Raw genomic sequence first — 26,630 nt, forward strand, 5'->3', positions numbered from 1 at the left:
GGCTTTTAACAAAGCCCTTTTGGTGCACACCTGAGACAGCTGTTCTCACAGGGAGGAGTGCTTCTGGAAAACTTGCACCAGTGGTTTGTTCTAGTCTAACCTGGAGTGATGAACCACTTGGGTGGAAAGTGTTTCAGTATTTTATTCACATATTGTATTAGTTTTCTGTGGCAGCGCACTATCTTGTGAATTGACGAATGGATTTTGTATTGCAGAATTAAGGGATTCTTTCCTTTTTTGTTTATTTCTACAGTAAGGCTATAATTTCCAGCTACTCCCCATAGTTTACATAAAGCTCAGTCATTGATACTTGTTGAGACTGGAGCTCCTCCTCGCTTACTTTTGTCAAGCATTGATTCAGCAATAATGCAGTTCAGTTAACCTGAAACATTCACGTGTTTGGTTTCAATTCCAGGAATGGTCTCTCCATGACATGTTCCTGTTTCTAGTTTTCCTCTGTAGACCAGAAAATTATTTGGAAGTTTTTGGGGCTCAAATCCCATGCCTGACTGATTCAGGAGAGGTCAGATCTCACCTTAAGATGTATGCCTTACTGTGCGGCAAAAGTGTACTCTGCTTTGGGGTCTCCTGTTCTCCCCTCTTTTGATGGGTCTCTTGATGTGCCTGAAATCTTGAACTCTAGCAGAGATGAGAACATGAGGCTTCTGCTAGGATGTATGAAGCACCAAGATTACATTCAATCTGCCTCAAACCCACTCTTTGATATCTTGGCTGTCCACACACAGCTTGTAAGGATCATACCTTGAATAAGCAAAAGCCTTTTGGCTTCCTAACAGGATTTCTCCACTGGATGTAGTGCAGAAAGACTTCTTTTGGGAAAGCTGCAGTAGCTAGAGAACGGAGGGGAGTATCTAAAAATGAGAAAAACTGTAGTGTCTCTAAATATATAACCTAGGGTAGGGCTTCCCAGCTGTAGCATGCGTCCTGCCAGTGGTATGCAGAAGACTTCAGCATGGTATGAAGGTATTTTACAAATATCAGAATGCCTCCTTACCCTCAGGAACATGGCCCAAGATGGAAACAGGAACTGCTGAACAGCTGCTGTTGCTGTCTCTGCCCTGAGGTGAGACTCAAATGCTGTGAAGGGAAGCATAGCTCCCTGTCCTCTGCATTCCACCAAGGAATACATACGTTTGGTCCAGAAGTTCATGATTTTCCTTGAAGGCTAGCCCCCTGCATTTGTGCCCTGGTTGTGAATGTCAGGGGGCAAGCAGAGCTGCCGGGATGTGAAATCCTGATTAAGACAAGAGGCTTTTCAAATCTTCCCTTCTAACTGCATTTTCTTATATTTTAAATAAGCATATGTTAGCCAGGAGACTTCTGTCTTCTGTGGAAAGCTGTTAGCAACACTGTGTATCTCACTTGTTCCAGCACATTCACTTCTCGCAAATGTTGACAACCATGTGCGAAGTGACAAGGATCCGTATTTGTGACCATCACCCACCGAGGAGGAATTCAGCGAGGAAAGCCACAAAATCAGGGATGAGGCATGGATGGAAGACGTAATTCTGGCTCATTTGCTGTATGTGCTGAAGACAACCAGAGCTGCAGAACTGGCAGCAGACAAGAGAGATGGCTCCTATTCCTCTCCAGTCAATCCAGTGAATAATTAGCACACTTTTATTTTAATCTATAATAGTGTAATATACCTTCCACAATGCGTGCTATTAGCTCACCTCTATTGAAGTACCGTCATATTAAAGCTGCATAATTAAGTGAACTGCAGAAACCCCAGAACATGGTTAAAAATTCATGGCTAGTTTCAGAGCAGGGGTGGCTGCGTACGGCGCTGCCGATGGGGAAGCGGATCTGAGGCTCTCCTTCCCGCTCGTTTAAAGAACATTCATCAGAGAGAAGTGGCATCGGCCTATTTCAGAAAAGTAAATCAGCGGAGAACAAAGCAGCAGGGAGCCGAGAAAGGTATTGCCATGATATGGCAATATATATATATGGTATGACTCACTACTCCAGCTAAATAACTGGGAGTTAGTACCACCACCACTATCAGTTATAGCCAATACGGCATCTCCGCAGCTCCCCGCAGTACCAGGGTGCTGCCCGATCGCTGCCGGCGCGGAGAGGAAGGGAGTGGATCGGGACCCCCGCCCCGCGCCCGTTCCCACGGGCGGGTCTTTCGCGCTGCTATCGCGCGTGGTCTGCCGAGACTCGGGGGCGCCGCCAAACGCGGCTGTCCCCGGGCTGCCGGAGGGGAGTGGGCGGGCGGTGGGCGGGACCGCAGCGGCCGTTGCGGGGGGCGGGAGTTTTGAACGGCGGCAGCGCCAGGGGAGCAGGATGCGGCGGCGTGTGCTGGGCGCCGGTAGCGAGGAGCCGGTGAGCGCGGGTGTCCCGCCCACCCACATCCCGTGGGCGGGCGGCGGCGGGAGAGTGGGACGGGAGTGGCGGCGCCGGGGGGACAAGGCGGTCGCCAGCGGCCCGGCGCAGGTGCCGTCCGTTAACGGCTCGGGCCGACGAGCGCTTCCTCCTGCTACAAGCGGACTGTGGCCCATAGCAGTTCTGGGGGTGGTGTACCGGCAGCTGCTCGGCTCTGGGCGGTCCTCGGTGAGTAGGAGCCTGTGCTGCCTCCGAGCTCGCCGTGTCCCTTCCAGCAGCGGCCTGCGCGTGGGGCTGGAGCATGGCCCCTGTGGCAGCCGGCCCCCGCGGGGCCGGGCTGGAGCGGTACATCGGTCCTCCAGCGGAGGTGTGCTGGTCGGTGAGGGCACGGCCTATGCTGGGAAAGCTGCCGGATGGCTGTCCGGACAGAGGTGATGCTGCTTTGGGAGTGAGCTCCCTGCGCACCCTGCTCAGGGGCTTGGAATGTGAAGCTGATCCCTTCTAACTCCTTAATCTTTTAGCCATTGATTTTCCTATTCACAAGGGTTTTATTAAACGTCGAATCACTTAAAAACCTGAATTAGTTGCACTCGACTGTATCTGTAAGGCTGTTGCTGTCAATTGTGACAAATACTCGTTCCTGTGTCTAGCTAGAAAAGTCCCCGAGCTAGTATCTTGCTTTCATACTCTGTTTTAGAAGAATACTTGCTGCCTGACCACTTGCTTATTTTAAATGTTTAGATGTAAGTGACAGTGTTAATAAATCAGAAATGTACTTTGGAATAAGGTTCTGAAAGCTTGTTTTTAAGATATCAATTAAATAAAGTAAGATTTCAATCTGTCATGCCTTCGGTAGTATCCATATAGTTTTCTTAGTTGTTGGATTTTTTTGTTGTTGTTGTTTTGTGACTCCACCACTGTGTAAAATTGACAATCCTTGACATTTTCTTATATCCTAGGTACACTTAGGTGAGGAATACCTAGACTCTTCCTGAAGGTATTGCTTAGGCAGTTCCTGAGTGTGGGGCTGCAAATATCAACAGCTGTTAGTAATTTTGTCTGGGTTATGCTGCCACTGGTGGGGAAAGCATGGAGACCACAAGGGAAATGGTGCCTTACTAGACAGCATATGGCAAAACAGTGCTGCGTCATTCCTCGAGTCCAGATGGTATGCTTGTATTTTTAGAAGGAACTCAAAACAAAACAAATCAAAAAAGCCAACCAATTTTTTTCTTTTTCTTTTTTTTTTTTTTTTTTTTTTTTTTGTGGACATGAAGAACTTCATACACTCCAAATCAGGCTGCTAAGTCATTCCTTCAGATGAGATTTGTATTGTGCAATTACTTAAGCTATGGTCCAACAACCCTTTAATGCTAGTCCAGGTATGTGGAGATGCTCTGAACTATGAGAGTTTATCTCCTCACCATAGTTATGTACCAGGTGATAAACCTGGAGAGGAGCCACAGCTTGTACTGGGTCAGTTCAGAGGCCTATTGCCCTGGGAAATCTTAGGGGAAGTACTGTTTTACTCTTCTGAAATGAAATTCAGGTTTGTAACAGCTGATGTATTAGTAGTTTAGGCTGAAAGAATGAGTAATTATTTCTTAGGGACAGGTGTGAGCCTTGCTTAGCTTTCTATAGCTATGTAAGATTTGACCTGGAATAAAAGAAGACTGATGAAAGCTATTTGGTTCGCTTCACGAACAAGTGCTGAGAAAAAGTATGGATAGAGAAGCAGATGCTGGGGATGTGGAGGTGTTGGTGCATTGTTTTATCCTGCACTGGTTTGAACATGGAAAAAGCACTTTATCCTGCACAAGGATGCTGGGGAGAGACTCTTCACTAGGGAATGTAGTGATAGAACAAGAGGTCATGACTTCAAACTTAAACAGGGGAAGTTGAGATTGGATATAAGGAAGAAGTTCTTTACTGTGAGGGTGGTGAGGCACTGGAACAGGTTGCCCAAAAAAGTGGTAAATGCTCTGTCCCTGGCAGTGTTCAAGCCCAGGTTGGAGAGAGCCTTGAGTGACATGGTTTAGTGGGAGGTGTCCCTGCCCATGGCAAGGGCTTGGAACTAGATGATCCTAAAGTCCTTTCCAACCCAAACCTTTCAATGATTCTATGACTGTCAACAAGTAGGGTGAGATGCTTGTGTGGTGTTGAAGCTGCCACAGCTGTCTGACTTTCAGTTCACAGCCTGAAACAGTCAAGTATTGAGATATTATTATTTTTTTTTCTTTTGCTTCCCATGTTACCTGAATTTTATATCAACCAGAAGTGAAAAAAACCCACTTTTTTTTTTTTTAACCCTTTTTGAGATGGTCAGAGAAGTAATGAGATTGAATTTCTGATATTTTAAATCAGAAATTAAATCAGAAATGTTTCTGATATTTTTCCAGAGTTTAGGGTTTATTCTAGTAGGGATTACTATAAAAAGTGGGTTATTAAATGATAAGCTTTGCTCAGTGACCATCTGAGGAACCATATGTTATGATCCTGTAAATGACACCTTGAGGCATGTAAATTTTTAGTAACTTTTAGATGCTATGGTTAGCTACCATGGAATTTACATGCATAATGGATATAATCAATCTGCTACATCCTGTGTTTTACTCTTTCCTGAAAAGAGAAACATCATTTTATGTTTAATAACTGTTGTAATGGCTGTGTATAATTAAAACATAGGGTTTTCTATTCCAACTGTGAAATAAGTAGAGCTTATTTAAAAATTCAGGATACTGGTTTTTTTTTAGTCCGTTGTTTTTTTGCGTATCTAGGAGTACAACATTCAAGAGAAGATTAACTTTGAAATCCGCATGCGAGAAGGTATCTGTAAACTACTTGCAGCGAGCACACAAAAAGACCAACTCTTGCAAGCGGTTAAAAACCTGATGGTTTGCAATGCTCGTATACTTGCATACAGGACAGAGCTACAGAACCAGAAAGAAGAGCTGATCTCATGCAGAACCAAAGAACAGTGAGTAACAGCTCAAATTCAAATGAAGCATTATGAAGGAGGCTTTTGCTTACATGAATTCTTAGCAGCCTGTCTAGGAAAGTGGATTTAAACCCTTCTTTCTGTCTTCCCCCATACACGCATACATTACTGTTGCCTTAAAACGTTACTTTATAAGACCATTCCAGTATCTTCTTTTTACTTTAGAAAATGAAATACAAGTAATGTTTTTCTGTATAGATTTTATTGAAATTAAACTGCAAATCAGCATCTGAATATCAGGTAACATAATAGTCAGATTTGCTTGATTACCTTTAGGATATGAAAAGAAGCCTAACTAAATCTGAAGGAACAAAATTGTCCAAGAATACACCTATTTTTGAATCTTTCTATTGTCATTAAGGTCACTTTAATGATGGAAGCATCATGGTTAATTGGTACCCTCTGGTGGCCACTTCTGTTAACTACAGCAAAGTAATAATAAATATGAAGAAAAATCAGTTTAGTTAAAAAGATTCTTACATTATAATTCTTGATTGAAGAGTGTTTCTTTGAATAGTGTCATAATTTTTGCCTAATGAAATGTATTTTGAGGACAGTGTTGAGAATCATGGTGCAGAGACACTACTGCGCTTACGTTATTGCTTCAATGAAATATTACATTGCACTTCAGCATAGAAACTCCTTGAGTATGTGCTTAGCTCCAGTTAATTGTATCTATAGGAACAGTCCTGCTACTTCTGCTATTGCAAATGTGGCCTTATAGGAGATTATTGAAGGAAAGAACTGCATTTTCTGACTACATCAACCATTATGATGAAAGCCGATTCTGAAAACTAGCACTTATAATGCGTGGTGTTCTGTAATTATCACAACTGTATTGCTTTTTTCTACTAAGGTGAAGACCTTTATAGCAATTCATCTTTGTTTTTAAGGATGAAATAGCATCAGGTATTTACTCAACACTCTTTGATGTTGTTGACCACAGAATGGTGATGGCTAGAACACGTCTAGAATAGGGCTGAAGTACTTGAAGATATATCTGAACAGCTGTATTGCTTTCTTACAGTAATATTGAGCTGTATTTTCTACTTGACTTGTATCTGTCATTCTTTGCTTAGAGTCTGTCTTAAGGGATACTTTGAATTGTCAGTGGAAGTCATAAGAAGAGGTGCATGCTATAGAGTTATTTCTCTACCATTTAGATCGTATCTTTGACAGCTGATAATGCATTTGCACTTCTTTCAACATTTGCCTAAGAATGGAATTTGGTTAAAGCTTAATCCAGATAAAATGATGATGTCTTAGGAAATTCTAGGGTTTTCAAATGAATTTTGCCTGTTTCTTGTTATGTTCATCTGTAATCTGTGAGTTCAGAAGATATTAGAACTGTCTCTTGAAGTCAGGATATTGGTAGCAGCTAAAAATTTTCATTTCACCTTATTTGGTTAGGAGTTAGGAGCAGTAGCAGATATAAGAAAAGTGCTCTATTGTTACTTATTATCTATAGATTGTTTTGATTCAATTTAAGGTTAACTTTGAGATGTACACTCTGGCTGCTTAGCAGACTGTCTGCCTCCATGTAAAATCACAATAGTAACAATGCAACATTTTATAATTACTCTTTTAATAGAGGAGGTAGCAATTCTCTAACCAATAATAGAACTGATAAATTAAGTTGCTTATTCATTGATGTGTGCAGCAGGAGAAAAGTTGATAATGTATTTAATTCTGTTGGAGCTAGAAAAGACAAGAAAGACAAATCTACTTGTCTTTAAATACCTGGGTTAAATAAGCTCTGGAGTAAAATCTTCTAGGGAATTAAGGAAATTGATGATGTACCTTCCTTCCAGATTATCCTCAAGAATCTTAATGACTCATATCTTAAACCAAAGATACCAAATTTAACTTTAAAGAAAAGTATTTGAAATGAGCTATAATACGAAAACCCTGACACTTTTTGATGTTTAAAGGGTTGACTTTTTGAAGTCTAAATGCACAGATCTCAAGCCTCGTTTTTCTTTTCTTCTTTTTGGCAGGCTTTCAGAAAATGGGAGAAAAGACCGGATGGCATGCAGAGCAAAGGTTGCTATATCAGGTAGGTGGCTGGGTATTTACTTAATTATGGGAGCTAATTTGCTGGACAGTAACTTGTAATACAAACTGTACAAACAAGACTGTATTTTTAAAGTGTGTGTGTGTGGGGCATAAGTCCTCTTGTGCTTCAAGGGGACTTGTGCTTTTAAGTCACACACCTGCTTTTAAAGATCCTATCTACTATTTCTGTTTTATGTTCAGGGTCTTTCACAGTGGAAAATACTTTTTTTCTATTTGTCATGAGAAACTGAATACATTTCAAAGCTAAGTAAGTGTGAATGTGCTGATAATTTATTTTTTTTCTCCCAACAAAGACAAACTTTGAAGGGATCACACAGGGTGTGGCTAACCAGTTGAGGGCAGAATTGAATTATAACTAGTATGCAAATGTTATCTAATTACTGCAGATTACATTACTACAACAAAGGTATAGTGGTATGGCTTCCATGCAAACTAGCAAGGAGAATATTTAGCAGTCATTTCCAGTAGGCCGGTATATTGTTTCTTAGCCAGTTCTCAAACTTCAGCACTATGAATTTACCATTTTGTTTGCCTGTGCCAATAGTGGATGTTGCTACATTCAGCATTCCTGTAGTTTTCATTGTGGCTGTTATGGTAGCTCTGCAAAGAGATCTGTTTGTGCTTCCTGACCTGCTTAGTTAAAAATAAAATAGTGTTGGAGGGCTCACTACTTAAACTGTTTAGGTTAATTACACATATTTTGATATATCTTTAAGCAAGGTAACCTCTAGTAGAAGAGTGATGAGCACCTGATTCAATAATGTTTTCTGCCAGCACAGCTGTTTGCAGAATGCAAAAATCCTCCTTATGGTGGTTGGATGAAAACATTTGTTTGTCTGTCTGTGCTGTGGTTGCACCTTTCTTTGGATTTCTAGAGTTATCTGCAGTGAAGTCTTTAGGATCATATAGTATACTTCTGTTATCTCTAGAAAATCAGAATTGTGTAAGGACTGTATTTTTAGTATGAGAAATTTGTTTAAGATGTGAAACACTTAGCCAGTTTTTTGACGAGACAAGAAAGCAGAAGGCTGAAATACACCACTTCATATTATATGCCATCTGGTAATGATTCTGTCCAGTTACTAGCATAGTGGTTCTCAAGCTGGAGGTTATGATCCTCAGAAGTATGGCACAGATTGAGGTGAAGAGCAGAGAGAGACATCAACTACCTTGTGAACTCAAATCTGTGAGTGCTGGGATGCTGCCATGCCTCATCCCCTTCAGATACTTGTGCCAGGAAGCCTAGCCAGCTCTGTTTTACAGCAGGAAAACCTAAATTATGTTCTTGACCTTTGCTGAGAGATTCATGCTGTCTATAGATCTGCTGTAATTAACTCATTTTCCCCTTCTTTTCTGCCTAAAACCAGAAAAATCGGGTACATGATAAGTAATTGTGGGGACAGGCTTGTTTGTGCTTAGCAAGGGAGGAGCCTCTGGGCAAGATAGATGAATGCCTCCTTGGTTTCTCCTTTTGTTGCCCTCTGACCCATTACCCTGTGTCAATTTAGCATGCCAAACTAGGTCCTGTCTGCTTCCACAGCTGCAGTATGTTCACATACTGTAATGTTCCATTATTATTCTTTCCCTGTTTTTCCCAAGCCTTGTATAGCAAACCAGCATGTTACATTTCTCCTCTCTTGTATGCCAAGCTTAAGTGTTTTTGAAACTGAAGTTGCCCTGTGTGTTTGGAAGGCACACATGTGTGTGCATGTGCCTGCCTTGTTGAGAATGCAGTTGCGAATACAAGCAGCGTGAATCAGGAGGTGTCGTGACTGAATTGTCTGGGAGAGGCTGGAAATAAATGAGTGAGTGGTAGTCCATGTAATATGACAGGACATGTAATTTAAGAACTGAAGATACAGGGGTTTTTTTGGGGGGAAAGTAATCCATCTACTTATAAATATATTAGCATATCATATGGTTAGTACATGCCAGAAGCTTAAACTATTACCAAAAAAAAGTGTGATCATGTGGTCAACACTAAAAGTTCAGGAACAGCTATGCAGGAGTACTGAGGAATGTACTCCCACAGAAAGCAACTGTATGTCAGATACTGTGTGGGGAGTGCATTCCTTAATCTGCAGATTTTCACACTTGTATTATTTTTACTTACTTATCCCCCACGTGTGAATAAATTATATATTTGTGTTATCAATTATTTTAATAATACATTGTCAAAAATGTATCAGAAGATAATACATTAAATGTTGATCGAAAAGCATAATCATAATTTAAAGTAAGTTTAAAAAGAAATCATTGGCTTTAAATCTGATAAATTGTAGCGTTCGAATGTGTTCAATTTGAATCCACATGGATTTACAGCTAATGGTAACTGAAATTAAGGTGTGTGAAAATTGATCTTTGTTTTTGATAAATGGCAGCACTTTCAATCCAAGAATGAATTGAAAACTGATTTACAAGTAACATGTTGGAAACTTGTTCAAGCAATTGACTATCTGTAGCCTGATGATTTTCTAAGGTACAGATTTTTCATCTTGCATGATATTGAAAGTGGCATACAGAAATAATCTTTAACCTAGTAATCTAATTGTTGACAAGACCTATTGAGCACATTAAAATTGCCATTCAGAGTTTGCTGTGATTAAAGGTGAAAAAAAGCTTTTGTTGTAACTATTTTCACTTTTTTATGTAAATTTAAGACCTTTGTCTTTTCAGAAAGAAACATTCTGTGCTTTGCCTCTGACAGAGATAAATACATCTATGTTTTTCAACTTTGAGAGAGACTTCTGTAACTGTTTTAATGAAACATGAAAATATAGCGAAAGGGGCTATGGGTTTAAATTTAAACAGGAGAGATGCAGGTTCTTTACTGAGAGGGTGGTGAGGCACCAGAAGGGGCTGCCCAAAGAAGTGGTAAATGCTCCATCTCTGGCAGTGTTCAAGGCCAGGTTATACAGAGCCTTGTGTGACATGATATAGTGCTAGGCATCCCTGCCCATAGCAGTGTGGTTTGAACTAGGTGATCTTAAGGTCCTTTCCAGTCCTAACCATACTATGATTCTATGGAACTACTTGTTTACTTATTCCAAAAAAACTATTTTTAGAAATTCTTACTATGCAAATGTGTCTTTGAATAGCAGTTTCAGAATGTGGTGATGTATTGATTTTCAGGAAGTTGTGGCAGTCTAAAGCTGTATACTGGCAGTTTTCTGTTGAAAATTCGTTAGTTTTCATGAACACTTAAAAATAGACGAATTTGCAAGTTTCAGAATTAAAATAGTGTGTATAATAAGATGTCCCATAATATAATCAAAATTAGCCTAAGTTTTATTTTTTTATTTAATATAACTTCTGAAACACTCTGACTATATGCACTTTCGCTTAAATCAACAGTAAGTTCTGTGCGTAAAGCCCCGTCAGAATACATGACAACCATGCCAAAATACCACTACTGTTTTGCATCTTAGCATACTATATGTGGATTTTTCCATCAGTCTCATATGGAGATCAACACTGGAGACGGCAATGCTTCCTTATAACATTATTAAAGATTTTTACTAAAATACAGTTGAGCTAGTGCTGTTCACTGCTGCCCTCATGTGTCACTTAATATATTGCATATACTTTTAAACAACACTCTGTTGTACTTAAAAAAAGAACTTTGGATTTATAAAGGCCCCGCTGCATTTGTCTTTCAACAAGGGACTAATAAGAAACATTATGACTAAACCTGGGTCCTTGAAGCTGGAGGAAAATGTCATTCTACTCTGCTGGAGTGAGTAGATAAATTGGAAAATCTGTTCAAGAAAATACTTTGCTGGTGTTAAAATGGCGAGAGTGTGACTTAAAATAATGGTCTCTAATTGCCTCTCTAGTATGGTTCTGAAGTAGAAGGATATTTGAATTTAAAAAAAAAAAGTTCTAAACTTTTTGTGCCAACTTAGACAATTCTAACTGGGAATGTGATTATAAGTGATATTTTCTCTGAGGTTAGCAAAACAAGACTTAAGTCTTCGCAGTATAAGTATCCCAGTCTTTCCATTAAACCAGGAAGTTTTTCCTCTTGCAGTTGGCTGAGTGGTTTTCAGCACAAGGCAAACAGAGTTTCAGTTTACATCCGTGCATAATAATGGGCTCAGAACTTCTGTGTTCTCTCAGAACTGTTACACAGCCACTGTGAAATGTTGTTTCAGGTACTTTCAAATGAGATTTAAAAAATTGTTTATTCTAGTTTTTCTAAAAGAAAATGACATTTCAAGATGAACTAATTGATGAATTTTCTTTTGAAATGGATAATAAAGTTGAAATACTTATGCTATTCTTTGGGTAGAAGGTTCTGTTACCTCCAGAACATCAGGAAAGGAAACAAGACACTTTTTGTAATTTGTTTTGATCACAGATCTACAGTATTGAGTATAACTTAATTTCCCTACCTTTGTTTTTTCTTTAGATATTCGAATACCATTAATGTGGAAAGGCTCTGATCACTTCAGTAATAAAGAAAGTATGTAAGATGTAATAACTACTGTGAAAAACAATTGCTTATGCTTGTAAATTTAAACTGGACGGGGAAGTCTATACTCATTTTAACCCCTTCTTTAACCTTTCAGTAGGTCCTTGTTTTACTCTTTAGTGCCTCTTGAAGTTGTTGGTTGTGGCAAGCTGAGTTAGTTCAAAGTCCTGTGGTTTTGAATGTTTAGACCGTAGTCTCTAAAAAGTCCTCGTAAGGAGAAATTCCAGAGGAAGCAACAGACAAGTGTTGCTATTAAGTGGATAGCTGAGAAACTTCTGATTAAACATGTTGTTCTATGTCTTGTTTACATTTGAGAGAGTATATTGGAGCCTGTTTCCAGTAAGAAATTTAAATGAAAGTTGTCTGTTAGTGTTAAATATACTATTGGATAGTCTTCAAGTGCACGCGTTTTGCTGTGTCATGGAGATTAACCCTAAATTTGTTCCAGCTGTCACCTGGCATTGATTTTACTTTGATTTTCAATATGGTCAGAGGGGCGAAGCGTGGCGAAATATTCTAATCCTATGTAGTATATTCATAAAATGATATAGGCTTTGGATCGAATGTTGGAGGTTTTTTGCTTAATATCAGCTTTATTTAAAAAAATTATATTTTTTGCTTACATTTCTGAAGTTGCTACCACAAACTATAAGTGATTATCAGAAAAAGTTGAGCAGAGGTAGGCATTTTTTTCCTCTGTGAATATTGCTTTACCTTTACAGCAGCTTTGATAGCTCAATTATCATAAAATCCAGTGATGAAAATTTATGGTGGGAAGAATTGGAGGGCAATTCCTTAGAGGTCAGAACTACCGTTTCTTCTGCTTTTGTTTACTGGAAGTATTTAGTATTGCTATATGTAATGTGGCTAATAAAACATTTCTTTGGCTTTCTCCAGAATCACAGCGCTATGCAGTTTTTTGTTTGTTCAGAATGGGAGCTGAGGTTTTTGATACAGAGGTGGCTATTGTGGATAAAGCCATAACAGATCTCTGTTTTGAAAATGTAACCATATTGTGAGTATAATTTACTTCTGTTGAATGAAGTATGAATATTGCTGTTTCTTTTGAAAGTGGGTATGACTATGAGTAAGATTGACTGAGGTCCACTAAGTTTTTCTGTGGACAAAGGAATCAGTAGAGGTCCTGTGGATGGTGGAACCCCTTCTCTGGAAGGTTGGTTTTCATGTACCTAATGATGCTGATTGTGCCACTTGAACTGTACTTCTTTTCATTTTTTGCTATGCTGAAGCATTTTTCTTTTATGAAGAGATAAACAAACTTGTACCTCAAGGACAGAATTAGTTTACTACTAGAACCTGAAAGAATTATGAAAGTATAGGCATGGATGTTGCACCCAGCGTTTTAAGTATTGTTCTGTACAGAAAGCTATGATCTCTTTCTACACTTTATGTTCTGTTACACCTATATGAACATGTGCTATGGCCACAGTCCTTATAGTTGAAGAATATGAAGAATACTAGACAGGAAATTATTCACTTTTCTTGAAAAGTAACCTGGAAAACAGTAGAAAGGTATTCTCATAATTCTTTGTGCCTTTAGAATTTTTAATAGAGTCCTGAGAGGTACTTAACTGCCCTCTCCTCCACCCTTTATTTTTTTTATTAGCAATTTAGATTTGGTCTCTTGAGGAAGATTGACTGGAAAGCTGAAACTAGTGAAAATTTTAAATAAAGATCCTGAAAACTGAGTGATTGAGAGAAAGTAGATCTTTAAATCAGATTTTCTTCAAAGATATGAAACTTGACCATTAGAATTTTCTGTGAAATACTGCAACAAAAGCAGAAGAGGCAGTCCAACTTGCCTTGTATCCCCCGAGATAGACAGACCTTCTTTTATAAAAGCATTATGGGCATGTGTGTAATTAAATGATTTGTCCCTGAAAGATGAGGTCAGGCTTCCAGTCTGATGACTGAGCTTGAGAACAAGACAATAGAAATGAAAAGAGAAAGCATAAGCTGCGGACAGAAGTTAAGTTATGAATGACAATTTTTGTTGGTTATAAGTGAGATAGGATTTTTTTTTTTTTTTCCCTGTAAATGTGAAGTAATGCGAAGGGAATGGGGTGCAACTAAGATATCTTTAAAACAGCTCAATCTGATTTAGGGTCATAGGCATGGATAGGTTTTCGATCGTGATTTTTGCATAACAGTAGAGGGCAGATTTAAGTATGTTTGAATGTCTTGCCTGTGTTTTTCCATAACATGGAGGGTTTTTTCAGTTTTTAGCCTAAACGTTGAATTTCCTGTTTGCATTTGTTTATGGTTTAATTATAAACTCCATCTCATGGCTTCAGTGCTATGTTACTCCTGTGTACTCTAGTCTTTAATTCCGTATTAATGTATGTCTTTGCCTGAATCTTATGGCATTCCTTCCCTTCATTAGAAATACATGTTATTTATTATATAAAGTAGCAGTAGCATTCCTTGCCTGCATACTCTGTTTATTAACAGATGCTCTGGCATTTTCTCCTCCAACCCTTCAGTGATGAAGCAAGACCGGATTTCCAGCTGAAGGTTGAAGTGTATAGTTGCTGTACAGAGGAGTCTTTATGTGTAACAAATACACCTAAGAAACTAGCAAAGAAGCTTAAAACATCCCTCAGCAAAGCTACAGGGAAGAAACTCAAAGCTTCACTGGAAGAAGACAGCACTGAATTCCTTTTGCCTCCTGACCCTGTCATCCAGTAAGGCATACATATTGATATTCTGGTTTTATTGTTTTTAAAATAGAAATAAACCAAATTTATTGTAATCTTTTGGCAAATTGCCAATGAAGTGTTTATTTCTGTACTTAGCAAGTGAAAAAAAAATTACATTTTAAATAGGAAATGAGAAAGTAAGTGTGAATTCCAGTTATGTTGCTCAGTCCTGGGACCTGGTTCTGATCCTGAAACACAAAAGTAGGCTTTATTTTTCTGCTATACAGCTAAATAGCTGGCAAATCCATTGTTACTTGCAAACCCTATGGTGTTTTTAGTTTGACCTCCGGAGGAAATCAAGCTTGTACAATCTGTCTGTCTGGGTCCCTCTGTGCATCTTCTTCTCCTTTTCCCTTTACCATTTACCCCCTCCCCAGTATTATTTTTGCACCTAGCCAATTTTACTTGTACTTGACAGAGAGGTAAACATGTCTAAAATCTACAGGTTGTGTCAAATAAAGAAGTGTGGTTTGTAGGCAGGAGAACACTTTCTTATACCCTCTCCTGTAATGAAGCTGACCAAGTTCTTTTGTTGTGCCTGGGGTATATGCTGTGCACATGGGGACAATTCCACTTGCTGGCTTTTCAGTAAAACTGGAAAGCTGCTTAACAGGAGTTTTCTTAATTGACTTTAGCACAGAACATTTTAAAATGTCTTGCTGGTTTTCAGTGTTTGTAGAAATAAGTGCTGTTCCCAGTAATTTACCTGTTTCCTTTTAAAAACAATCTGAAGTCTTTCATGCATTTTTTAAAGAAGCTAACTGCCCACTAATATTTCCTGGCTACTTTAATTTTGTTAAGGTTTAAGCAGGCCAAATACTTAAATTGTAAATACTAATGGTATTTATTTTTAAATTATTATTTTTTTAAAGAAAGCAATGTTTTCAAGGTATTACTTTAAAGTCTTTTGAAGATTTATGAGGCATTTCTGTCTTGAAGGGTTGGATGAATAATTCTGAGTATCTTTGAAACCCTTTCTTTATTAGTACTTTATGCTCCTTCTTCAGATTCCTTTTTCTGTCATTAATTTACATAACTTAGTCTGGTGAGAAATTGGATACCTGGAAATTTTGATTCATCAAACAAAGATTCATCAACATTGATACTACTCTGTCTTTGGCCATGTTTTAGAAATGCTTGTAATAAATCAAAATCTAAAAAGGCAGCTGAACAATAAAGAATCAATGCCTAATTCTAATTATTGAATGTAGTCTTAGTCTACCTTCATGTATCTATTTGCCTGGATTTTAAAAAGAAACATTCAAGCATATTCTATCTTTGTCAAACTGATATTACTGTATACTGATACTACTGTTTCAATCAAAAATACACATCCAAGATATCTGCTTCACAGAGCAAAGCAAATTTCATTGCTAACTTTCCACTGTGTTCCGCCTAATGACAATGTATCTTTCAGTCTAGATCATCTTAGGTCACTGTGCTTTCTACAAGCTCCAGTTGGGCGATGACACACTATCATTACAGTTTGCTTCAGATATAACGACTAGCTTATTTCCTGGCCAGACTTTCTAGAATATAGATTGCCTGTCTTTCAAGGAAGAAGCATCAGTGGATAATCTAAATAGTTGCCTCTTCCCTTTTGTTTAGCTTTTGGTTTCTTGATTGTAATTGCATTTTCCTTTCCTCCATCTTGAAGTTTATTGTTTCTACTGTAAATAATCATCTCACAGTGACTGTTCCTTGTTTAACAAAGTTAAATGAACAGTGATGTGTCTAATGATTGCTTTGCTAGGTGATTAAAAAAGATTCTTGAAAAGAAGGAAGTTATAGGCAGAAAGGAAGTTGACAATTTTTTTTTTAATTTTTTTTTTTTAATAGACTTTCCTTAAGATACATATTTGTAAGATCTTGGTATGTAGCTCTTATACAAGGGAAGAGATTGCAAGGTTACAGGAGATCTTTCAAGTATTCCCAGAGCGCAGGTGAAATTCAACTGCAACAAAGAAGAATTTTCTGTCTTATATTAACATCTTTTTCTCAGTAGATTTAATTTATACAGGCATTTTTCTTTTCAGAGCACCCATGGATGAAGTTCTCCATTTTCCAGAAACTTTATGATCCCTCTGTGTGAAACTTCTTAGCTTAGAAATCTCCTTGGTTAGTGAAGAAAGTGTCAGCTTTCTAACTTCTTGTAAAAGCTTAGTGACAAAGTATTTAGAATGCTTGCTTAGGTTGGTTAGCTTTAATTATACTAACTAATATTTTCTCTACTCTTAATTATCTGTCAAAAAATTTTTATACAGTCTGTTGCCTGTTTATTTTTTCTATTCTAGCCTTTTTTTTTTTTAAAAAAAATATATATATATATATTTGTCATAGTGAAGTTATACTATTGAATTCCAGAGTGAGTAGGTTGCTCTTTGGATAAATCATTAGAGAAACTCCATGAAGTGCATGTTTATTCACCTGCAGAATGGGCCTCTGCATAGAGTTGTTGCCTTTTATGTATTGTCCTCCAGTGAGCTGGAGGCATGGTTGTGGTGTCTGTTTGAATTGGCAAATTCATAGTGATATTTTGCTAGAAGTACATAGTCTATTCTGATGGCCTCACTTTTACAACTGGGTTCTTTCTAGTACCTGAAGGTTATCTTTATTTTTGCCTTCTGTTATTTAAGGTCTGATTGAAAGGTGAGCATATTAGACTTTTTTCAGATTTTTTTTTTTTGTTCGTTTAACTCACAAATCCTCCACTCTGAATATCTGGATGAGTGAACTAACATTGGGATTTCTAATATTGGGGCTAATATTCTGGAATCTGAGGTGTATTAATATGCATTGATAGAAAGGGTGATACAGTTACACCTTCCCATGCCAGTGTTTGTGAGGCAACTTTGGTGCCTCTGTCTCTTGGTCAGTAAACAGATTTAACAACGCACCTTTGCCACAGGCATGTTGTGGAGGTGAACTGGTTTTTGTTTTGTTTTGTTTTGTTTTTTTTAATAAAGTTATTACATGGAAGAATGCTATAGATTTGCGAAGCACTGAATGAGATACAGCAAGCAGATTATTCTTTGTTAAACAGAGATATCGACATTTAAGGCAGTTGGCTAATTCTGTGAAATGTAGAAGCAAAATATAGTCGACAATCCTGAGTAGCCTGTTAAATTTAAAAAATGCTTGCAGATGAAACTTTTCTAAATCATATTGCGGCTGGCTGAAAGGAACAACTTGTATTTTAGACTGAAAATGTTAGTGTGAAGCATATTTTAAAAGTGAAGTAGCTATTTTTTTTTTTTGCAAGGTTGTTGTGGTAATTAGTCATGGTTTAGGAAAAAAGTTTAAAATCAGCAAAGAAGTTTTTATCTGTGAAGAGAAACTGAACTTTTTGATATAGTTTAAATAGAATAGCAATGTATTGCTCAACTGCATAGCATAATATAATCAGTGGAGAATCTTCTGTTAGTGAACAGTCTAGCAGGGAATATATACAAATGCCGATGAGATTTCATTCGAATTGCCTTCTTGTAATGTTTCACAGTACTGTTTCTTCACTCGGACTGGTATATCATGTTTAATTTTCTCTTTCTTCCATTGAGATACATGTGTAACAGATCTGCCTGCTAACAAACTTGCTACTTTCCTTCTCCTCTTTCGTTAGGGTTAGGTAGGCATCTGCTCTGTTTCTCTGAAGAGCTAAAGATTGTAAAAACGTATGTTCCCAATGTGATATTAGGAAAAATAACATTTGAAAAATGTTGTGATAGAAAACTATTATTTTAGTGATGTTGGTTCAGTGGTGTCTTCTTATCTTTTATATCACTAAGCTGTCTTATGCTCTCCTGAGTTCTTATGCTAGATCCTGTTAGGGAGAGTAGTTAGTGACTTTGAGGGGTTTGTTTTCTTGTGAATTTTGTTTAAACAGCCATTAGCCAGGTGGAATTCTTACTGTATCACTGAACTGTAAATCTATTACTTGGTCTGAAGAGTATTTGGGGGAAGAGGTTAAACATGTACCAAATTTATACTAGTTTATTCCAAGAATTGCATTCCACATGCACTGCTGAATTGTAAATGCGTTTTTTTTCCCCTAGGCAAAATCCAAACCAAAGATATAGCATTCTGAAACCTCTAAGCACAAGTGAAAGAGTCCTTTATGCAACAAAACTCACTGTAGGACTTCTGCACAGATTTCTGCATGCAAAGAATCAAGCTATTAGATAATATTAAAAAATACATATATAAACAACTGTTCTATAAAGTGTAGTCTACACAGGCAAAATAGAAGAGCATCGTGGAGGAGCAGTATAAAGCCTTTTAATTTTTAACCTGTATTTTCAGGTGAAGTTTACGTCATCCATTGTTCTATGAACTATAGCAGTTTTTGAACCTATTACCAAATCTAGTTGCTTTAGGCCTAGAAATAAAAGCTATAAAGCTGTTTAAAGTTACTTGGTGTCTGACTAGAGGAGAGAGATGCTTTTAGCGTCCTCAGGGTGCAGAGAGTTTGGATAGCACAACCTTTACAGATAGGTTTGGCAGCCCTGGTCAGAAGTCTCCTGGCAAACAGGTCCAGGAGAAGGCCATGGAAAAAGCCCCCTGATGGAGCCTTGTGTCATTGGGCTAGAAGTTGTGGGGTGGGAGGGAGCTAGAGGTATGCACTGAGTGGAAGCAGGAGAGAAGCTTATAGGAGGCAGATGAACAGACTGTGGGGCAGTGTTGGTTTACGAGGGAAAATAGAGATATGGGAGTTCTGTGGGAAGAGGTTTTGGGGGTGGCAATCTGTGGTCACTGACAGGTGCTGCCTTGCACCTTGGCATTCCCTAGTACCGAAATGTGTTACCTCAGGCATGTCAAGACTCCCTTTAATTACTGCCTGAGCAATGTGAAGCAGAAATATCTTACATGTGCCTTTTCTTTCACATTTAGTGGAGCAAAATATAGTATGCTAGCATATACCACTTTGGGGCTGGAGAGTGCTGAGGACAATTTTAGGACTCACAACCTTACTATTACAGGAAATGGTAAGTACATGTGGTACTAATTTAAGGAAATAAAAAACCCAGTAACATTTTGCATTTCTCTCTCTTGTAAACTAAAGGCTTAAAGATATTATTTTTCTTGATACTTAATATAGAACAACTTTAATAAAATATTTAACGGCTCTAAACCAGGCATTTGTACACAGCTGAATAAACAATAAGTTGAATGAAATTTCAAGTCCAGATGAAAATTTAATTCTTTTGGGAGTTTCTTCTGTCATTTGCATCTTGGTCTTAAGTGAGTTATAGCTATATACCAATTATTTCCCCTTCCTCACAACCAAGGAAGGGTATCAGAATGAAAAAAAGCTTTTTTCCTCTGTAGTCAGGAAGAAAGTAGAAAAATAGCTTCAGTTCAGCTAGGTTGTTTCAGGCCCAAATTTAGCAGAGGACGTAAGCATGTGTGCTTGCATTTTGTGTTTTTCATTGTAGTTAACCTCTGGGGCAGCACAAGTTGGCAGCAGTCAAGCTAGCTGCTAACATAGGGACTATGTTTATGCTGCAACTGAAGTTAATGATTTAAGTAGCAAGAGTACCATTTTTGATGCTTTGTCCATTATTTTCTGAAAGGATGGCCCCTCCCATAAGCCACTCTCTGTTAACTTCAGACATGGGACTTTCACTATATTTCACTGTAGCATCTGAGAACTTTATCTTTTAATTGGGTAAACTTGACCTCAAAGAGAATTTAATTCTTTACACTGCACTAATTATAAATAAGTACAGATTTGAAGATTTATGAGGCATTTCTCTCTTGAAGGGTTGGATGAATAATTCTGAGTATCTTTGAAACCCTTTCTTTATTAGTACTTTATACTCCTTCTTCAGATTCCTTTTTCTGTCATTAATTTACGTAACTTAGTCTGGTGAGAAATTGCATACCTGGAAATTTTGATTCATTACAAGCATTTCTAAAACATGGCCAAAGACAGAGTAGTATCAATGGAACTTTGTATTACCTGCTTCTAATTACAGAAGAGAGAGCCTATTGCACAGCTGAGTGAGGAGGGATATTGTAATTCATTAGAAAGTCCTTTGAATCCTAAATGCTCTTCTGGTGCTGAAGACAGAAGTAGACACAAATTCTAAGCCTTAATTAAACAATCTGCAGCAAAGTGCTCATATTTAGATGTAACTGTGCACTGCAATGGGATGGGCTCAGGGATCCTGCTTAGATGAGGTGACCAGTGTATTTGTCTTTCAAAATGTCTCTAGCTGTGAAATGAGATTTAGAGCTATACTTTATGTAAGAACAACTTGTTCTTGTAGAATAATATCTCATTTTTACTTGATTTCTTTTTAATAAAAAGAATTTTATTAGACTAAACCTGATTTTTAGTTTTCAGTTACATGATGAAAACTTTAAAAATGTTTTTTTACATTCTTGAACTTAATGTAAAACTGGATAAAGAAAGTCAAATTATGTATGTATGGCAGATGTTTGGAGCTAAGCGTTGTCTTTCTTTTGCTGGGTCTTTCTCTAGAGGAATCCTCTTTTTGGCTACCCCTGTATGGAAACATGTGTTGCCGTTTAGTGGCTCAGCCTTCCTGCATGGCTAGGGATATGATGTCAGGTTTTCTCAATCAACAGGTAAGAAGACTTTGCTTGTGTTTACATCTTCTTCTGTTAATAGCTGTCATTAAGAGTCAATTGTTAAAATGTTTGCTTTTACCTGAAGTGGTTTCTTGAGAACTGTTATTTTTCATGTGTTCTTTCTAGAGCAAGGGGAAAACTATCTCAAAACACTGTTCACTAACAGTATCTTTTGTGGCTAAATGTGAAGAAATAGATGTTTCCTTGGCATGCTTATCAATAAAATTATTTATGCTGTTACCTAAAGATCAAGTATAGTAGTTGTTTCAGAATTGGTTTAGGCTGGTACTTGATGGCAATAGTCCTTATAAACCTGTGGCTCTCATCCTTGTATCTGCCTCTCATTGTGCTAGCACAAGGGTTCATATCACAGCATGGGATAATCTGGCTGGTGAACCAAGCTGTATTTAAACTCATTCCTTCAAAAATGATTCATGTGAACTCAGTTTACTTCTCTATTTTGGTTCATTGCACAACTAGGCAAATGGGAAGGTGTTAGTGGAGGGCCAGAGGGGCTGGGTTATTTGTCAGGAGTGCTGAATTACAGGCTTTAAACTTGTTGTGAAACTATAATACATTTATGAAAGCTGTTCATAAAATTCATTTGAGAAAGTGGAAATGCTAGACAAATGTCTTTGACATTTGTTGAATGTACTGTGTATTTCCAAAGTGAGATACTCCTTTTATTTCTCTTACTGTGTAATTACTATAGCTAATAAAAGGTGGTTTCTTTCTTACGGTGGACACCAGTTCTAGATTTCATTCTGTGTGAACCAGCAAATTCTGTATTGTTAGTGTAACCTGGCAATAATTCTGCAAAAACTGTAAAACACCAAAAGATATTCAAAGCATTGCTAACATTTCAAAAATCAGTGACTCAGAAGTGTTCTGCAGCAGAAAGTTGGTTGGTTTTTTTTTTAGGAAAGAATTAGGTGTGGCTAAGTTTTATTCACATAGGGCTGATCTGAACCTTATAATACACTTTTAATTTGTAGTTTATGTTTGGCAATTTATGACTATTTCTTCCTCTTAGCAAATGACAGGAAGTCTAACTAGCTGGAGGAGGCTGTATTGCATACTAAGGGGTGGCAAACTCTTTTGTTACAACTCACCAGAAGAAATTGAAGCTAAACTGGAGCCAGCATTGACAGTTCCCATCAACAAGGTAAAATTTGTTGTATGGGTTTTTTTATTTTGTTTGGGTTTTGTTTATTTCAGGGGAGGTTGTTTTTTTGTTTGGTTGGTTGATGTTTTTTAAGACATACTGTCATTTGGGCTCTAAGCTGCTGGTATGCAGAATGCTCTATAGTTAGTATGTGGGTGGGATATGCTTCAGTGAAATTTGCAGTCACTGAACCTTTTAGCAAGGATATTACATTTCTTATCTGAGAAGGTAAGTTCCTTCTATTGTGTTAGACTGGTTAACATAAAGGTAAAAAAAAGGATATTTTTCTTTGGGAAAAGTGTTAATTTCTTATATGACAGTTCCATAGGACAGCCCTTGGAAATGTATTGCTTACAGTCCCTTAGCAAAGCTCTGGTAGAATTTTGTCCTCAGCAAGGTGGAATTTAGCAAAAGCTGCTTTTGTGTTATTTGGCCACAGTCTTAATTAGAAGGAGAGCTAGAAAATTGTTCAAAATATTTCAGTGCCTTAAAATAAGCTGCTTTTCTTAATAGTGTTTTTTTATAAGGCACAATAACTTTGGAAGTTCTGCTCCCTAGAATGACGTTATTGCTGTTTTTCATGCCCTGGTTAGAAAGGCTAAGTTTAAAACGTAAAGTTAAAATGTTACTTACTATTTGGCTAAAGAAGCATTAAGTATTTAATTAGAAGTAATGTTTAAGTGTTCAATGTAGGAATATTATTGGAAGGACTTTTTAGAATGGTGATCATTAAAGTGAACAGATGCTTTCAAAACCTGGTTTTGGTGCAGTTATCAAGAGTTACTAGCACACAAGGGCGAGCTAAGGGATTTAATGTTATTTGCAATTGACACAGGGGGATTCATCTTACGTAAGTAGACAGACACATATGAAAACTGTGTTAAGCACAGGTCGATCTGGATTCTGATGCTGTACTACTGTGGATGCTTGATGCCAACACTAATTCTGAAAGAAATATTCCTCTTGTCCAGTCACTTGTTAATGCTACTGCGCTGTTTTATACCCAGGGCAGGCATTAGGGCAGCTGGCTGATGAATTGGACAAGAGAACCAGTGTGGGTTAAAATTAGCTCATTTTGGGTGCAGGAGGAGGGTTGGCTTCAACTGTGATTCCTTTTAATAAAGTCTCTTAGCCAGTTCACTACATGGCTACACAAATGCTTGTGTGGTATGAGAAAGGGGCTAGGCTACGACTGGGAATGAGTAGGGACATGGATTAATAAAGAACTGCTTCTTACAACAGCAATATCAGCTTTTGGTGGCGTTAAAGTTTCTGGAAAATATGGCTGTATTCTTACCTATAGTGAGACTTGTATGTAAACCAAACATTTAAACTAGTATAACAGTGTTACCTGTTTGTGTTAGTACTTTGTATTTAATTTGCTAAGATTCAAATTGATTCCTTAAAACCACCATTCTGCTAGTGCTGTATCTATTAACAAAGTCATTTTTAATTCCAGTTGATCATGCATTTACATTAAATGCCTGAATGTCATTATAGTGAAACTATTTAAGCAAGTTTACTTGCATACATCTTCAATCACTTTTAATTGTACTACTCAGCCTTTGCCATAATACTGTTTTCCAGCTGCTCACAATATGAGTTGAGAAATGTTAAACTTTAGTAAATTATAGAATTATTAAATCCATCTTCTAAAATGTGGCAGTAATTATTTTTTAAAAGTATCTCTCAGGCTGCCTCGTATCTATCTTTGTCTCATCTCTGTTTTTATCAATATCCTAGTTTTGCTTTTCCTTTCAAAATATCCATATTCTACTAAGGTATTTTGCTCCCTCCAAGTTACCAATATGCTCAGAACTTAAAATCCAGCTTAATAAACCTTTGCCTAGAAACTGTCCATGTGTTTGCAGAATTATCCTTAAAGCTAACATGTAGAAGGTACAAAAATAATGTATCTTATATCATTTTACAGAAATGTCAGACTGCTGGAGAATATGACTGTGAATCTTCAATTTAAATTAAAACCAGAAAAAAAATCAATTTAAATGTATTTGGATACTTTACTACTTAAACAGCTTCTCTTGAAAATAACTTAACGCCTGCAGATATTTTTTGAGTTCTTTGTTATGAAATTTCTCTTACAGATTAAATGCAGACTAATCATATGGGCTTGTCTGTTATGTGTTGTTATAGAAACAGCAATTTCAAAATGAAAGTTGAGCTTGAGCATCCACTCTAGACATTCTAACTAAAATCTCTTCTGGTTGCATATGTGGCATTTTCATTTATAATGTGGAGCTGATCCTTTACATGTAATTGAAAGGTACTTTTTGAAAAGTAATGAAATCATCTGGATTTGTGAGAAACTCTCTGGAAAATATTCACACTGGTAGCCTTATTTCCCATTCCTTTTGAATTGAGACTCAAAGAAGCCATTAAGACTAGCGAAGTCATTACTTCGACTTCAGATGACTTCACTGCTACTGCTGTTGAGCAAGAATGGTTCTGCAGCTCCTATTATGCAAGTGTTACTATTATTGTTCCAGCTAAATGTGATTATAACATATTATATTGCACAACTAAGTAGGAAAAGAGAAATGATCTTTTCTGTAGCAAAGAAAATTTGCTGGAATCCAATTTGAACAAGAAATATTCCTTGTGGGCCAGTTCCAGTTTTCTTTAGTTTGAAATGAATAATAAAGGCCTTGCCCACACCTGATAGCTTAGCAAATAGGGGTGTGTGCCAGCATTTGGTGGCTCAGTATTTGGAATACATATTCTGTTGTATCTCTGTTATTGATTATAAAACCTTTTTTGTGTGCTATGTATGCCTGAAGCTTGAGGAATTCTGGGATGTCGTTTCAAATTATCATAGGCTTGTGATTTCCTTCCTGGCATATTTTGCCACTGCAGTCTTTGCTGTGGCCCCATGCAGTGCAGCAGGCCTAGAGCTATATCTGTTCATGCTAATTGTTGAGGTCAACAGGATGAGAAACAGCAAATGTTTGCAGCCTTGGGCTCAGGGTTCACAGACTGATTGCTAAACAGTGTAGCAGGAGTGAAAGGGCAAAATCAAGATGGTATTTCAGTCTGGAGAATATAAAGCTTGAGAGATACCTTAATGTAGCCTTCTGATACCTTAAGGGGGCCTACGAGGAATCGGGAGAGAGACTTGTTTACAGGGGCATGTAGTGATTGGACATGGGGAAATGGCTTTAAGGTGAAAGAGAATAGATTGAGATTAGATATTAAGAAGTAATTCTTTACTGTGAGGGTGGTAAGACAGTGGCACAGATTACCCAAAGAAGTTGTGGCTGCCCCATCCCTGGCAGTGTTTAAGCCCAGGTTGGATGGGGCTTTGAGCAACCGGGTCTAGTGGAAGGTGTCCCTCCGCATGCCAGAGGGTTAGAACTAGATGGTCTTTAAGGTCCCTTCCAACCCAAACCATTCTATGATTGTGTGATTTTTGCAAACTGTTACCTTGAATGACAGTTCTTGTTGGAACACCTGTTCTGGGCTAGGTCAGGTAGTGTTTGTTTGAAAAGGTAACGATGGCTGCAGCAATGTAACTTCTAGGCAACCAGGGAGTTCAATCTTGGTCTGGAGCGGAAGTATATTGATTTGAGTTCTTGACCATGTGAACATTTAGGGAGCCAGCAATGTGAGCAATATTCTCTGTGTGCGTCAGGGAGCTTCAGCAGTGGTGAAATGAGAGGAGCCCTGAGAATATCTATGTTCTCTGTAGTAAGGGCTTTGTCCCACTGGTTGGCTTCAACAAGCCTTCATACATGTGAAAACAATTTGGAAAAGCACAGACTAGTTAAGTGCCTCCGAATGTCTGGTATCTCACATCATATTGCTCAATTTAGTCTTGCAGTTGCTTGAAAGAGGTTGTGAATGTGGGCAGGGGAAGCAGATATAATAACTAGATCCCACACGGTGGACCTTATAACACACATGCTCAAATTGAGTGGTTTGGAAACTATGTATTAAGGCTCCCTGGTGCTCCACAGAATGCTGGTTGGTCATACAATGCCATCTCCTCCTGGTTTTTAGCTGCTGCATTGTACCTAAGATAGCTAAAATAACATAGAAATCCTAATATTGCTTTTCCATATTATACTTACACATAATACTTACCACCCAGTGGCCACAAAGATGTTATGTTAACAGAAGTTCACGAAACAATGAAGATGAAAGGAGGAAGTATTCATAGCTGATAGGGTGAATCCACTCTTGTGCATTAATGTGTTTGAAATCCAATTTTAAATTTAACTGAATTTCTCTGCT

General features: G+C 37.8%; 1 protein-coding gene across 1 annotated transcript in view; it reads left to right on the forward strand.

The window, feature by feature from the left end:
- Positions 1–2,653: 2,653 nt before the first annotated feature.
- RTKN2 (rhotekin 2) overlaps positions 2,654–26,630 on the forward strand; it is a gene marked incomplete at both ends in the record, with an annotated part of 31,263 nt that continues 7,286 nt past the window's right edge. The window contains 9 exons of the mRNA XM_080622010.1: positions 2,654–2,800; positions 5,130–5,329; positions 7,348–7,406; positions 11,838–11,891; positions 12,798–12,915; positions 14,405–14,605; positions 19,508–19,602; positions 21,105–21,211; positions 22,248–22,379. Of these exons, the coding sequence (XP_080478136.1) occupies positions 2,654–2,800; positions 5,130–5,329; positions 7,348–7,406; positions 11,838–11,891; positions 12,798–12,915; positions 14,405–14,605; positions 19,508–19,602; positions 21,105–21,211; positions 22,248–22,379 (1,113 nt within the window). The remainder of the gene's footprint in view (positions 2,801–5,129; positions 5,330–7,347; positions 7,407–11,837; positions 11,892–12,797; positions 12,916–14,404; positions 14,606–19,507; positions 19,603–21,104; positions 21,212–22,247; positions 22,380–26,630) is intronic.

The sequence above is a fragment of the Psittacula echo genome, assembly GCF_963264785.1.
Source record: "Psittacula echo genome assembly, chromosome: 6".
In the NCBI taxonomy this organism is placed as follows: domain Eukaryota; kingdom Metazoa; phylum Chordata; class Aves; order Psittaciformes; family Psittacidae; genus Psittacula; species Psittacula echo.